Below are 15,245 nucleotides of genomic sequence, written 5' to 3'. Positions count from 1 at the left end.
TATGTGGAGTTCAATGAAGTTAATTAGATCCTTACATGGGCGTTTTAGTTTCACATTATTTCTTGGTCTTCAGTTCCTGAGGAGGGACAGCTATTCTTTTCAGAAGCAAGTATTCCAAGTGCATGCATCTTACAATTTATGAGATCTATTTTCTGGCCTTTGCACAGCTGTTTGGATCTGACATTCTCATAAGAGGATTTAGAATTTATGAAGGCAGTTACAGGACTGATCTTGCAACCCTTGCACTGGCAATACTCCCAATGAAGTCAGTGACAGTAAAGTTGCAGGATTGAGACCTCAGTTCATATCCATTCATTGCTTTGTACAGAAAAAAAAGTGTGTGTTTTTTTTTTAACATGTATGGCATTATATGTAGATGGTTTCATTTTACATTGTCATGCGTTGTTCCCATTTTGTCTTACCTCATTAACATTCATATTTCATTCAAGTTCACCTCTTTCTCATCTTTGTTACCAGCTACTGTAAATGCTACTACTCCTACACCACCCATTGTCACCACTAACATGCCCGATACTAATAGAACCGATAAGCCAAACAATGGTAAGAAATCCTGTGTTACATTTTTCCTTGTACTGTGTCTAGAGCAAATGTATTGTATTTAAGGTGTGTTTTTCATAGTATCATAATGTCAAGGGTCATGCCTCCGTTCTGATCTCATTTACACTGAAAAAAATGAGGCATAACTTAACTGGACTGTCCATGTGAGAATGGTATAAATGAGAACAGAAACTCCTTGTTTATTTGTGTCATGTTTGCCTTGTTCTTGCCTGAAAGGCATTCACTTTCTGTTACCAATTCCATTTACCCAATCAAAGAACAAGGGAAAGGATAAGTATTTTTAAACAGAGATTGAGAATAATCATACTTTTGAAATGTTTTATCACTGCGGATTATTAGGCATCGTGTAGCTACGGCATGTACAGCCAGGGCAGTAGTACTTTGGGATTGTCTGTTCCCCGCTGGTGACTTCCAGAAGCCAAGTGGAATCATTCTTATGGAGCAAAACCACTTCCACTGAGTCAACAGGAATCTTTCCACTGACTTCAAGAAGAGCTGGATCAGACTTTACTAGGGAAAATGTTGACAGATCAGATATCATTTACTTTTCATTTAGAAAGATTAAGGGAAAAAATAAAGCAGTAAATGAGCCTATTATTAGCACAGAAAAAGAACAGGGATTTCTTTTGAGGTTTTCTCAAATTCTGTGATATCACTGTCTCCCAGAGACTGAGCATCATTTTGTGAGGAGCTACTAAATATTTATTATTTTGTTAAAGATAGTTGTTAAGCATTAGTAGTAATATGGAAACAATTCATTTTCTGACATTTTCATTTGAGACTGCAGTATCTTTTTAGTAAAGATCTTATTAACAGTGAGCTCCACAGAAGTATGTTAGCATCTGATTTTTTTTAATGCATCAGTCGATACTGTAGGTTTTAAAATTCTTGGAGTGCTTTTTCTCTTGGCAAATCATTTCTCATATATTGGCAATCAGGCAATATAGTAGAGAATGTGACAGAATTTATCTGAATTCCTCCTATCTGGATTTACAGAGCTGTACAAGTAAGAAGGAAATCTTGATTATTTCCTCCCAAATTGGGGAGGGGGTTCTGTTTCTAGAGCTGATTGCTCTATATTCACCATGAAAAATTCAGTAGACCCAGCTGCGGTTTTCATAGCTAGAGAAGGAACTGAATGCCCTGTTAATGTTAGCGTGAATGTAATCTGGACATTCAAATCCTTTCTTTGGCTTTGAAACTCCCAAGAGAAAGCAGAAACTCTAAGCAAAGTAGGCCAAATTCATTTACAGTAAAAGTAAATGAAACTTTCACTGAGCTAACAGTCATGATCTTCTACAGACAGTCAATTTTTAGGCCAAGAATAGACATCCAAGAACAGAGTTAGGTTGCATATATTTTCTTTAATACATTAACTGTATGGCTTACTACACACAGACCTGCAGGAATTCAGACTTCCTGCTACAGTTGTCTTCAGAAAGAAGAGAATTTCACCCGAATCTTCCCATTCTCGATCACAAGGGCAGCAAGAGTCTAGGATAGAAGGGGTCAAAACCATAGGAATTATCTCAACACCAATTATTTGGCCAGTAAAACAAAGGCCTCTCCATTTCAGTAAAAGCTCAGCAAATGAGAACCAAAACCCAGAGAGAAAAAACCTATACAATGTGTTTCTTCTATCTGAGTCCACATTAGCAGCTTCTGAGGAGACTGGTGAGGGTACCTTGGAGGATTTTACAGAAAAAATGGAACTAGATAATGCTATGATGAATCAGTCACCAAGTACAACTACTGTGAATGATTCTAGAAGTTCATTTCGTGACATTTATGATGTGGCAGAAGTTTTTACAGATCATTCTGAGAATGCAGCAGTTCCTCTTCTTCAAAACAGAAGTGTTACTGCAGAGCTAGCATGGACTTCACTTGATGGATTAGATTATTCTGAGTCAGCATTCCATTCTTCCATTAGCAGAAGCTCCACTGATGAACACAGAAAAAAAACCCTGGGGACTTTGTCCTCCAATAGTGGCACATCCAATTTCATGCATATAAACGATATGTTTGAACCTGGTCATTGGTGGAGTGAAAGTGTATTTCACCATCATATCACCTCTGATGTTCAAGAAGAAAGCCACCATTCTCCTCCTGGCTTATCTACGTCACCTACAGAGGATGAATCATCATTTCAAAAAAGTAGACTAAAATTTCTAGAATTCGCATCTCAGAATGTTTACCTGGAAGTAGCAGAAGGCAAGGCTAATAGGAAATCTTCTTCTATGTTAGCAGCAAACAGTGAATTTCAGTTTACAAAATCCATGTATGATAAGGAACATCCCTCAGGAGACATTACAAATTTAACCTCTGTGGAGACGGCATATGCAAACCCAACAATTTTTCTCCAAAACATAAAAAAAACATATACACAAATTATGCCTGACATCCAGCGAACAGATGACCATTTAGTCCTAGGATACAACCAAGAACTACCAGAATTTTCAACACTTCTGGTAGGAACAAGCTGGACAAGCTCAAAATTTGAGCATGTTGTAACTATACTGCCTGTTTATCAACAATCATTGAGTGACATATACTTGAAAAGTGACAGCACAATTGTATCTAATAGCAATCATTGGCATCATTATTTAAAACCTTCAGGATATATTCAAAAGAAATCAAGTGAGACCCAGGAAAATGGAGGCTTGGGCAACAATTTTGATGCATTTCATGATAGTCAAAATAAAGAGTCAGCTTTTTCCACATTAGAACCAGAGAGCATGAATAGAGTTGGCAACTCCTGGGAACCAGATTATTTGGACTTTCCAACAAATTATGTAGATATTTCCCCTTCTTTAACTGCAAGTTTCTGGACTGTTTCATATCATTTGAAAGAAATGTCTGAAGTGTTTTCTGGGGAGCAATCAGAAAATTGGTGGCTTTCATTTAATAAACTACTTTCTTCCCCAACAGAGAGGCTGCCATCCTTTAGTTCACCTACTAAAGTTGACAGTATCTCTGAGCCTACCTCTGCCAGTAGTATATTAGGTCACAGAGCGGAAAAAATGAACCTCCCTAGCCATGCACCAATTTCAGAAAGACAAATCTTCAGTTTATTTGTTTCTGACCTTTCAGTGAAGATTTCAGAAAGTAATGACAAGGCAATATCACTGTTGCAGTCAACAATGGATGTTTCTACTAGCCTAACTGTATCTTCCAATGGTGAATTTTATTTAGAATTTCCTTTACCATCCCTGGAAGCACCTTTGAGTCAACATTCGGTACAGGTGCAGGTAAGCAACTTTGATATGGCACTTGCAAATTCGACAGAAAAATTAATGAACTTCAGTAGTTTACAGAAGGAAATGGGAGCCAATATATTAAATGACCTAACCCACGTAACCTTCTTAAACAATAAACAGGAGCTTGATTCAGTCCTTCCAACACATTCAGGAACTGAGCCTTCGTGTTCAAGAGATAGCCAAACTGCTTGTTTGATCAGTACATCAGTTAAGATTTTGGTAAATGGTACAAGAATGCATGAATCACTGGAATCTCAAAGTGTTTTGGAGAATAATGCTGTAACAAATACTATGGATAATGCAAAAAGTAAAGTTCAAATAGCTGAGGATGCTTTTTTAAAAAACAGCCCAGGGAGTTCTGACTTCCTCACAATGACATTGTCTTTGGAAATGAGACACCCTCTTCATTCAGACTCAAAACTCAGAATCAGTGTACCCCCTAACAGCTACTTAACACCTCCACTCCCACAAAGTCTTCAGAATCATCTTGATACAATTTCTCCAAGCCTGATCCCTCTGTGGAATGTAGCAGAGCTAAATTTACTAACAACAGTAACACTGAGAAGTCATCTGACTGTTTTACGACAGGACTCTGCTGAAAATCTTGAGAGCATTCTGAGATACTCTTCACAGGTAGTAGAACAAGAAATGATAATTGATGATAATGAAATAAGGAATTCTGCTGTTCTGACATCAGCTACGAAATTGAATCTTTTAGAAGAGGATTCAGAGCGGGAGGTGGATAGATACGTTAGCAAGCATAGTGAAGGAGCGTCTCCTGTGAATCTCGTTAGTACTCATTTCTTGGATTTACAGATACAGACAATGTCTCTATCTTTTGAAGAGACTGATTATGGAAGCTTTGCAAATCTCTCTTCTACTTCAGAATCATCAAGAACTGCAAAAATGGATGATGCAATATATTTGTCATCTTCATACAGTGGTGTTATGTTTCAGAACAAAGAGATCATCTTTGCTGATGCTGGAGCAGCAATCCCTCCCTCTGTCCTGCAGTCCCAAATGTCAGTTTCTCCTGTAAGGTACCATGAGTCACCAGTTTCAACACATGTTCATTCCTTGGACAACTTATCATCTGGAACAAGCCAAAATACCACCCCTTACCCACCACTGAATCAACCTACTAGCTCTCCCACAGTCCTTTTATCTTGCTTATGTTACTCCTTCACTGACTTGGGCTGCCTGTGTCGACCTGAGGTCAACTACAGTATGTCAAGCCATCAAGTTAGATGTAGAAAAAAAACCATATCTTCTCTATTAGATATTCAGCTGGTAGACTGAACATAGAAGTAGCTGGATTTCTTAGAGGTAGTTCTATTTAGCGTATGAAAAGATTTTAGAATAGTAATTTAATTGCAGTAGAAGGGAACTTGTAACATCTTCGTGATAGCAAATGTCATTAACATGTGATTTCTAATTTTTGTGTAGTTTTCTAACTGAGACAGCTCTCATGAGACTGTAAGGATGATATATTGGATTGCTATGTATTTAATGTATATCATTTTATTATTTTAAATTGTAAGGGATGTTTTTTACCTACAATATTCATATATTTTTGAAGATTTAACTTTCAGAAAGCAAAGGCCCAATGAAAACCTTCTAAAGAGATTTTTGAAAAATTTGACTAAGAGGATTAAAAAAGAAATCCTAGTATTTCATTGATCATTATATTTTTGCAATTGGAGGTGGGTGAGGGGAAAATCGTTTTTCCAAGTTCTTTTTTCCTCTTTTTAGAAATTATCTTTGGCTGCTTTTCATCAAATTTCTGCCTATAAAAATATTTATTTTCAGTCAGCATTTTGAGTTGGGATTTCCACTATTTAATTTGGAGAATGAGAAATCATTTTTAGTTTTTACTGTCTGCCACTGCAGTCTCCTGAGAGTGTTTAGAATTGTAGATTAGTTCTTTGTTCTTGTTCTTTGTTAGCCTCATTAAAACATGCTTCAGGTCACTATCTGGTGGAAATCTTGAAGCTATTTACTCTAGTTTGTAGATACTAAACCTGGGTTTAAAAATACTTTGCATATTCCTATATTAAAGTAATTTTGTCCATATACATAATTATATAAATTAGACTGTATAATTATATATATGGTTAGATGGGAATGCATGAGAATATACATTATGCACACTTTCTGTATATGTATATATAGTACATAAGATGCACGTTATACATACAAAAATGAATGTAATATATGTATATACAGAGAAATATACATATATGAGATCCAAGTCTTACAGCAAATGTTTTCAGCTTGACCAAAGTCCAGTTTTCTTTCTAAAGACTCCAGAGTCAAGTTTTTCACTTTTTATTTGAAACTATCACAGCAATAATAGCAAACAAAATGATATTTTCAGACATCACACACCAAATTTGTGTATTTCCTGATTTAAGAGAGGAAAAAGGGCAATTAATTAAAAAACAAGCAAGTTCGTATTACTTATATAACAAATAAGGTAACTGGTAAACCATCTTTCTTCAAGAAAATGATTCTTCTCTATTTTATCCCAAAGGAACTTTCATACTAATCTCAATGAGAATACAGTCAAATCCACAATGAAGAGAAAGAGCAGTACTCAAACCAGCTCATGAGTAGGATGATAACAAATAGGCAGAATTAAATAGGAAAAATCTAAGATTCCAAATTTTTATTAGATTATTTTAAGATCTTGTAAAATCATCTTCAGTAGTATCTATGAAGCTGTAAAATGACGAAATTTGCACACCTGTATAAAACTACAATAAAAGGTCTTTTTTGATTTAGACTTGGAAAGATAGAGCATTTCCTTTCTAATCATGGGACAGAAAGAGTTTTCTGTATAATTTTCTTCATATCCTACTGTTCTGTGAAGTGTCTCTGCAATATTTACGAAAGATTTGTATAAATACAAGTATCTGTAATCAAATCTCACAGCCTCATCTGCTAACAGACCCCAACCAGACAATGCCATATGTGTGCGTTCTTTGGACTAAATTGTTACAGAACTTCGTAAACTTCCCTCTCATCCAGGGACATTTTATCCCACAAGAGCAGATAGAATTTTGAAGTAGCTGAATGAAAGAAATTTGCCTTGTAAAAAGAAACATTTTTTAACATAAAGCCCAGCTATGATATAACTTGATTTTATTTACATGTGAAATCTGGTAAGCAATAAAAATGCTATCTACCAAATCATGATCTTCAAGAGAATTTATATTTACCTGGTGCCATTTCAAAACAGTTTTATTGACTGTAAAATTGTTCCAAGGCAAGTGTTACTCATTCTGCAATTGAAAGATGGTTTGTTCAGCTGCCAGTTTTATAAAACTAACATACTGTTCTTCTACTGTCCAACCATCACTAGAACTGAGAAAAAAGACTGTGTTGCCAAAACAATAATTGAATAGCCCTGTTCCCTTCTGAGTCTGTCCTCAGGTATCCTCTGATTTTCAACAGATAAGCTATACTTGCTCTCACAAAGTTTTTCAGTTTTGAGAAATTTCCAATCTGCAGCGATCTTCTCTGGACTATAAGAATATGACTGAGAGCAGAACTTATCTGTGTTGCAGAGTTCAGTAATTATAATTGTTTTTTAAATTCATGATATTTTCATGATCTTACTTTTACACACTGCGTAAAAGGCATATGCAAAATAGTATTTATACATAGGTTATTTGTGAGTTTCTGTGTGGAATCTCAAGTGTCTGCAAGATAAATGAAAAGGGGGGGGGAATTCTTGTCTAATTCAGTAGGACTAGTGAGAAAGGGCCCAAGCCTTCAGTGCCTGTGCACTCCAAACTCGTAGAATATCAACAAGAGCTTGAGGTGTCCCTGTTTCTAGGGTTCAGTCCAGTGTTTATATTAATCGCAAAACTAAATTCTCACATTATTAAACTAGTAAATTTGCTGAAAGTTTCTAACATTGTAATGTTGTTTTTAATGGACAGGTGGGATATTCTACAGGATATCTATAACTGTCTTTAGTTTAAATCCCAACTCGGCATCAAAAGTACATGATACAGTTGCAAGATGGGTAAGTTAAGTTTTCTTTTATGTGTGAATGTGTATACAAATACGCCCTATTGATGTTATCAATCTGAAAAAAAAAAAAAAAACAGAGAGAATTCCAAATTAACTCCTAGATTTGCTCTCTGAAGCTCAATCTTTCCTTGTATTGTTTGTTTGCATGGTACCTAATTCAAGTCTAGTTTGAGCTTTTAGGGACTACAGATAAAAATTTGAAATGTCTCCACTATACCAGTCAGCTGCTTAAAAAATGTTGATATTAGTTGAGATTTTGGAAAGTGTGTAGAAATCAAAATCATGCGCTGAAAGAGGCAGGTTTCTTAAGTTCCTTGGTCAGTATACAGAACAAAATTTTCTCTTCAAGTAGTAATGTAGTCTGAATTTATATTATGATAGCAGAGATGATCAGTGTTCATTTGTGTGAGGCAGTAAACCTTTCCAATTTACCATAATAATTTTTACTTTACAAGTCTTTTGCCATAAATTAGTAGTTGGGGTTTCTAGTAGCTATACTTTTCAACACATTTTAGCAGACATAAAGCTTCTTCCTGGTTCACCTACATGGAGGATTATTGAAGTTTGCTACCTTGAAAAGTTTTACCTGTCTGAATATAGATACAGTTCATATACTTGCACTCACATACTCTGTTAGTAATCCTTGTATTGACTACTTACATACAATTGTAATATAATAAAGATATTGCATTTGTTGTTGATTCTTCTTTTAATAAACCTGGAGGCTTTCAGCCTGCAGAAGCCGAGGAAGAGAAAGTGTGATCTACAAACCAGAAATACAGTCATCCACACTTGCTAAGGTTGTCCTCTTAGCAAACAGTACCCAGGCAAAATACATCGATGCTTGAGCCAAAGGGTCTAGAGAGGGTCTGGCACTGGCTGAGTATGCAAGAGTGGACATACTACAAAAACAGATTTGCAGCAGGAGGAAGTGAAGATCATAGAATAATACTAAAGTCTTTAGCACTGCTGCCCCCCTACCGTTCACCAAATCATCATCAACATAGCGTTAAAATGAAAAGAACTTTAGCTGCCATGTTTCATCGATCCAGGGAAGTTTCAAATTTTTAATAAATATTTGACATTTAATCTTGACATTTGTTATTTTATAGAAATTTTCCCCTTTAAAGCTAATGTAAATACGAATTTATGTTAAAAATATGAAGTCATCACATTACATCTATGAAAGCAGAAAAGCAGGCAGAACAGCAAGTTGTTTATGAACTATTTCAGAATTTCACCCAGGCTATTTAAATTCTAGCCACCTTGACAATCTACTGTTTCATGCTAGGAGGATTTAGATCTGTGAGGGAATTAAGATTACTGTTTCACTGACTTTTTAATTGATAGTAAATTTCCTGTAGTTTTTTGTTTTACCCTCATTTGCTTTTGGTAATACAGTATCCTGAGGTGATGGTTGCAGCAACATAGAGATATTTTACTGTCCCTAGTCTCATTTATGAGGCAAAGTCATATAGAAATATGCAGTACCTTGGACTCTGGCATCAGCAGACTTACATAAAATTTTACATTGTAAGTGAGGCAAGGGCACATGAAAAGCAGAGTGTCTCAGTAGTACAGACACTGTCTCAAATCTCAGGCCTCTTTTAAGAATACCTGCTCCATCTGCTCTGCGTGTTCCTAGACAACAGAGAGCTCCTTGCTACTTTTCCCCCTTGGAGAGACTCCCTTATAGTAATGTGTAGGTGTACATACCGTTTGACCTCCTCTGGTCTACTCAGCCAAGTAAGCAATCAATCTCTCACTTCCAACATTACCTCGGTTTTGTAGATGGAGAGGGTCAGCTTAGAAACATATACATCATCTTTGCTGATATTAACAGTTTATCCTTGTATCCCTTGTAATCAGTGGTAAAGATCCCATTGTCTTCAAAGAGGAAAATTAAGCACTCAGTGCCCCACAGAAATGAATAATATACATTAATCATTAATCATTTACATTAATAAAACAGAGATCATCATAAGATTGTAGTCTTCTAGGTGAAAACTGATGCTGTATTTTTGTCAGTAAATCTTTTCTAATCCAAGTGTTTCTAAGAATTTAAGACAGCGGGGAGAGGAGAGAAGGAGTTCAGATCATGTTCTCTCACCCATTCACTCTGACATTACCGTATAAAAATTACCTTCTGTCTGTGAAAAACCCCACTCTTCACCAGCAATTGTACATCTAATGAAACAGTAACCACATTCATATGGGAGAACGTTCCCTTTGCTTTGAAAAATGAAAGGGAATTTCTCAAGAGGAAGAGAAGCTAAATTCTAACTCTCTTAGACAACGGAGATCCCCTCTTAACATCTTATCATTCTTATGATCAATGTCTTCCTGTTTTTCAGCTAAACCATACTTTCCAGGACTGGAATTACACTGTGTATGTGGTTAATATCAGGTAAATGAAGGGGGAAGATGCTGAAGCTACATTCCTTTTGTGAATCACCCCACCCTACTTAATATTTGTTTCTTACTTTTATAGCATCCAACCTGGCCCCATAAAAGAGGGAGTAAGAGATAAACGAAGCATTGATAGTCAAAGGTAACGTCTTTAATGAATTTTTATTGATAAAGGCAATACCTGCTATTGTAAGTGGATATGGCTTTATTGCAAATTACAGTGCATATCTTGCCAGTACCTAAATGTATGACTGCTGGGGAACTGAGTGCTCTAGATGGGCTCAAAAGCCTCCTACTGGTTGTGATGTTAATTTTAGTTTAAACGTAAAGAGCTTGTTTAAACTTTAACAGATCATCTGCTGCAAAATTAATAGACATACTATATATAGTAGTATGGCACACTCAACTTTTTTTAGCCACAGACACTGGTACAGTGGTATCTGTCCGCTGTCACTGCATTTATTCTCTTGAATCAGAGCCTTTTGAGTTAACAGACCTCTTACTAGATGCAAAAAAACTGAAGAACCGTGCTGGGATTGAAAGCCAAGCTAGTGTGAGTTAAACTATTTACCATATGCCCTCATTTCCTGACTTCCGCTGGGTTCAGAGGCACTAGAGTTGGGACAGCCTCAAAGGCCGCCAAAGAAAGTTAGATGTGTCACATCCCCTGAAAACTGGGCCTCGGGGGATTTCTTTGAAAGCAGCAGCCTGATTGCTGGGGGATGATGGTGAGCGAGTGAATCTTAGGACCAAATTAAGGAGAGGAGACCAGAAAGTAATTAGCCCTGGAAAGAGGGAGAACAACAGGGTATGAGATGCATCTCTCTGCAGCATAGGCAAAAGTACTGTAGGCAAGGGCTTTAACTGCTAACTGTTGATAGCTGCGACAGTAACAGTTGGGATTTTTAAGTGCAGAGATAGTCCAGTATTCCCAGTGTTCCATCGGAAAGTAGCTGAGGATGTTTCCAGTTTTCTAGAGAGCTTACCTACACATGAAAAGATTTGTAAAAGGTACAATCTGTTTCCTGCATACCCACAGCAGAAAGCTTTTTATTTTTTTCTTTTTTCTTTTTTTAGCAAAAACATGTAAGTGGTATAGCTTAAACCCAGCCCTGGAGTGGGCTGTTTTGCTGCTTGAGCTACATTTACAGTAGGGTTTTTGCCAGTGTAGTGATGTGGGTGTGTTTTTCTTTTCACACTTCCAAATGATATGGTTATGCCAGCAAAACTTTTTAAGAGCAGAACATGCCTCAGGTCTTAGTAGCAACACAAGACTGCTAGGGAACGTACAGCTTTTCCTATCCCTATTGCTGCATCTTTTACCAGACTAGCTGCCCAACAACAGCTATTCTCCCCCAAACCACACATCTGATTTCTTGTCACCCTCCTGTTATCCTGCTTGTTGGACTTTATTTCTTCTTCGTGATCTATAAGAAAAAAAGAGGTGAAGGGGGAGAAGTGATTCTAACTCATTTAAATACACAAAGTCTGTCAGGGCTTTGATAGTGTTAAGCTCTGTGACAGCAAAGCACTTAAGCACAGGTTTAACTTTCATCATGTGAGTAGTCTCTTCTTGGCAGTGTTCATAGGCTAATTACATATTGCTTAAACGCTGTGACCTCAGTTTTATGCCAGAGGGCCTGGTGAGAGTTGAAAGATTTGCCCGAAGAGTCAGTCCCCCACTCAGAAATACCTTCTTTCAGGAGTAAGCACATACGCAGTTCTGATATTGTCCCCTCTCTTTTTCTTTATATTTCCTTTCCTTTTAGTTCATGGAGTTTACTGTATTTTCTGTGATAAGGTATTAGCATAGTTGCCATACAGTGAATCTAGCACTAAATTTCTTCTAATAATGTATCACTGGTATGTGGAAATAATCCCATTCCTATTTACTTTGCTCCTTTTAAAAGCAGTGTAATTATATGTTGTTGATGCATCATACAATTTTCAAGGAAGGCATAGTCTAAAGAGAAACTGAAATACCAGTCTCATCATGAGTTCTAGTGTATTTCTATAAATTATTTATATGAATATTTTCCCAAAAAAACATTTATTGACATTAAGAATAGTCAATAATGAAGCTTCTCTCATAGTTTTAGACATTCCACTATTTCCTTTAGTTTTGAAGTACTTATTATTGCACTTTCCTTCGTGTTTGCCAAAACTGAATTTCACTCCACAATAAAAACTTCAGACCTAACCCATAAGCATCACAGGCTTAACTTTATCGTCTACATAAATGATCATAGTACTGTTAATCTTACTGATTAAACCTTATCTCTTATCTTCTCTGAATCTTGCACTGGATCATAGTCTTCGTATTTCTGAGACACTATCAAAATTCTTTAAATTGCTCTCTGACATGTTTCTTCTCTCCTTGTACTAATTCAAATTCTTATCATTCAGATCTAATTTTTTTTCCATACCTTTTGGATTACTGTTTCATACAGCAATTTTTAAAAAAGTCTTTTCCAACCTTTTCAATACATTTTGCTTTGCTTCAACCTTTATCTTTGCTATCAACCCTGTTTTCTTATCAAGCAACTTCTGTTACTGGGCCCCCCACCCAGTTTTCTTGCAAGAGAAAGGGGAAGAACCAATAGAGAGAGAATGGCTCAAAGAAGAACTAGGAGCTGGAAGTGGGAGGTAGGAAGCTGACTTTTTTTGGCTTGTTAAAAATAGATGTTTTCCAAAAAAATACTTTAAACTGCACTGCATTCTGGGGAAGAGCAAAACAAAACAAAACTATGGAAGTGAATTGTTAGTCTTTCATTGCTGAGTTCTATGAGATGCAGCAATCCAAAGTACAGAGTGCTTATTACGCTTTAATTGTACATGGCGATGAGAGACACACACAGTGCCAAGTCCAAAAGCGTATATTACTATCAGCACCTTGAATACTTTTTAATGATCTCTGGATGACAGCACTGTAACAAGATAGCACTGTGGTAGATTAACTATATTAATAGACAGAATTTTATCACAGCTATTTTTTAGCTTGTGTCTGCATTTAATTTTCTCCTCCAGTCACATTGTTCCTCTCTCTTAATCAGGGGGCAACTGTTCAAAATCAAATAGGAAGGAGCTCTGGGTGGGCTGTGAACATAATTGTTTTGTTTTCTCCCACTGTTTTGCACAAAGCTTTGGAACTAACGTCAATTTTTGTTCTTTATATGGATAAGTCATACATGTTTGTGTTTATTTCATTGATTTCTTGCCTTTTATGGCACCGCAGGATTGTCGCACCTTTCTGTGACTGCTGCTGCTGCTTTTCTTAGATGGGTCTTTCTGACCCTAGGTATTGTCAGATGACTAACGTTGGGCTGCCTCAGAAAGGGAATTGGCTTCTGCTAAGCAACTCAGTGCCCCTGCTTTCCCTTTTTTTCTTTTACTTTGCGTGCAATTTTGAGAACCCAAGCCCTAGTTTTATATATAACCTTTTCCATCTAGCAGCCAAATGTGATTATGCTTGCTGCAGCTTCAGCTACGTGATTGTCATGATTTTGGCATGTCCTGTGTTTAATTGCTTCTAGTATGGGAAAAACATTAATTTTGCTACTGTTAAACAACTCTTTCATATTAAAAAACATAGTATTAGCCATCTCTTAAGATCACTAAGTTTAAACAGAAATCTCTTCTCTTAGAAATGAAAAAAAGAACTAAGCAGGAAAGCAGAGATGTCCATGTCTAGTCCTGCTTTTTTTGAAGTCCATGGGAGTTTTGCCATCAATTTTAGTAAAGTAGATTCAGGCTCCTGCATGCTGTGTTCTTGGGTGCATGTTGCTTAATGGAAAGTTTAATGCACTTGGATAAAACTTCAGCTAATTAGATTGTGTAATGGTTTTAGACATGAGTTAGCAGCATCAGAGCAACATAATTTTACTTTTATAGTCCTAAGTATCTTTAGTTACTAAACTGAGTAAAATGAAATGGGCAAAGTATTAGGCTTTTGCATTCTTTGTAGAATACTTCAAATGTATTCATTATGGACTAATAATCTGTTCTTATTATAAATAAACACCTGTGATGTGTTTCTTGGTTTCAAGTTTAAGAACAACTTCAAATTGGTCCCCCTTTACTCCCTCTGACTTCAGTATTATTGAACACAGTAAAGGATAACTTTGACCGGTGCTGAGAAATACTTTAAAATGCCATCCTGTATGTATTATGTGTAATATTTATACTTGGAACGTTGGTAAACAAAGAAAAATCCTCAAGCTTCTCCACAGTGCCCTACTGGCACCTTATATGCATGACCTGTGAAGAAAGCCTTCATCACAGCAGCTGGAATTCAAGAATTCCTCCTGAATTACTGAAGAATGATTCTCTTACTGAAGCTGTGTAGTCTTGATCCAGCTTCCACTGACTTCCTTTGAATCTTTCCACCAACTTTAATTGGATTTGATACAGACCTGACATCTGACATTGTCAGATGCCATTCTTGGCAAAGTGATGGATTGCCTTTTTTAGAGAGAAAGGAGACTTTCTTTGTAGTTTTGTAACATAGTTCTAATGTAAACAAAAGCTCATTTCATGTAAGATCAACTGTTGAAATATTAGGTATGCCAAACCTCTTGACTTCCTACTACATTCACTTTCTAGTCCTTAGTAAAAGACACCAATACGTTCATACAAATTGTTGCATTTTAATAAATGTTTTCTATTGAAAAGCAGCAGCTATTTGTATTCCTGCACCAGTTCTGCAAGGAAGAACAAGGCCCAGAGAAACAAACACAGGAACAGAGAAATAATCATCCTACATTGCAGTAATATTCTGATGCAGTAGCCATTAACTTGAGAGGAAGGCCTAGGTTGTTCTTGTTCTTAACAGAGTAAAAAATTGCTACAATTTTCTGTCCTGAAGTCTCAAATTTTATATCCTTTTTATAATATCATCTTCTGAGAGAGGAACCTTTCCACACTTTGCATTTATTTGAATGTCTGTTACAGCCAGTGTTA

The 15,245-nt window shown here is 36.4% G+C and overlaps 1 protein-coding gene across 3 annotated transcripts in view; it reads left to right on the top strand.

The window, feature by feature from the left end:
* ADGRG6 (adhesion G protein-coupled receptor G6) overlaps positions 1–15,245 on the top strand; it is a 114,164-nt gene that overhangs the window by 54,627 nt on the left and 44,292 nt on the right. For 2 of the 3 annotated variants that reach the window (XM_062573749.1, XM_062573748.1), the window contains exons 6-8: positions 7,784–7,869; positions 10,232–10,284; positions 10,369–10,428. In XM_062573749.1, the coding sequence (XP_062429733.1) occupies positions 7,784–7,869; positions 10,232–10,284; positions 10,369–10,428 (199 nt within the window). Of the gene's footprint in view, positions 1–477; positions 562–1,977; positions 2,734–7,783; positions 7,870–10,231; positions 10,285–10,368; positions 10,429–15,245 lie in introns of all 3 variants that reach the window. The other variant, XM_062573747.1, reaches the window with a different exon arrangement.

Source organism: Rhea pennata, chromosome 3 (genome assembly GCF_028389875.1).
Source record: "Rhea pennata isolate bPtePen1 chromosome 3, bPtePen1.pri, whole genome shotgun sequence".
Lineage (NCBI taxonomy): Eukaryota > Metazoa > Chordata > Aves > Rheiformes > Rheidae > Rhea > Rhea pennata.
Note: the sequence above shows the minus strand (reverse complement) of the source record. Positions and strands in the feature narration are given on the sequence as shown.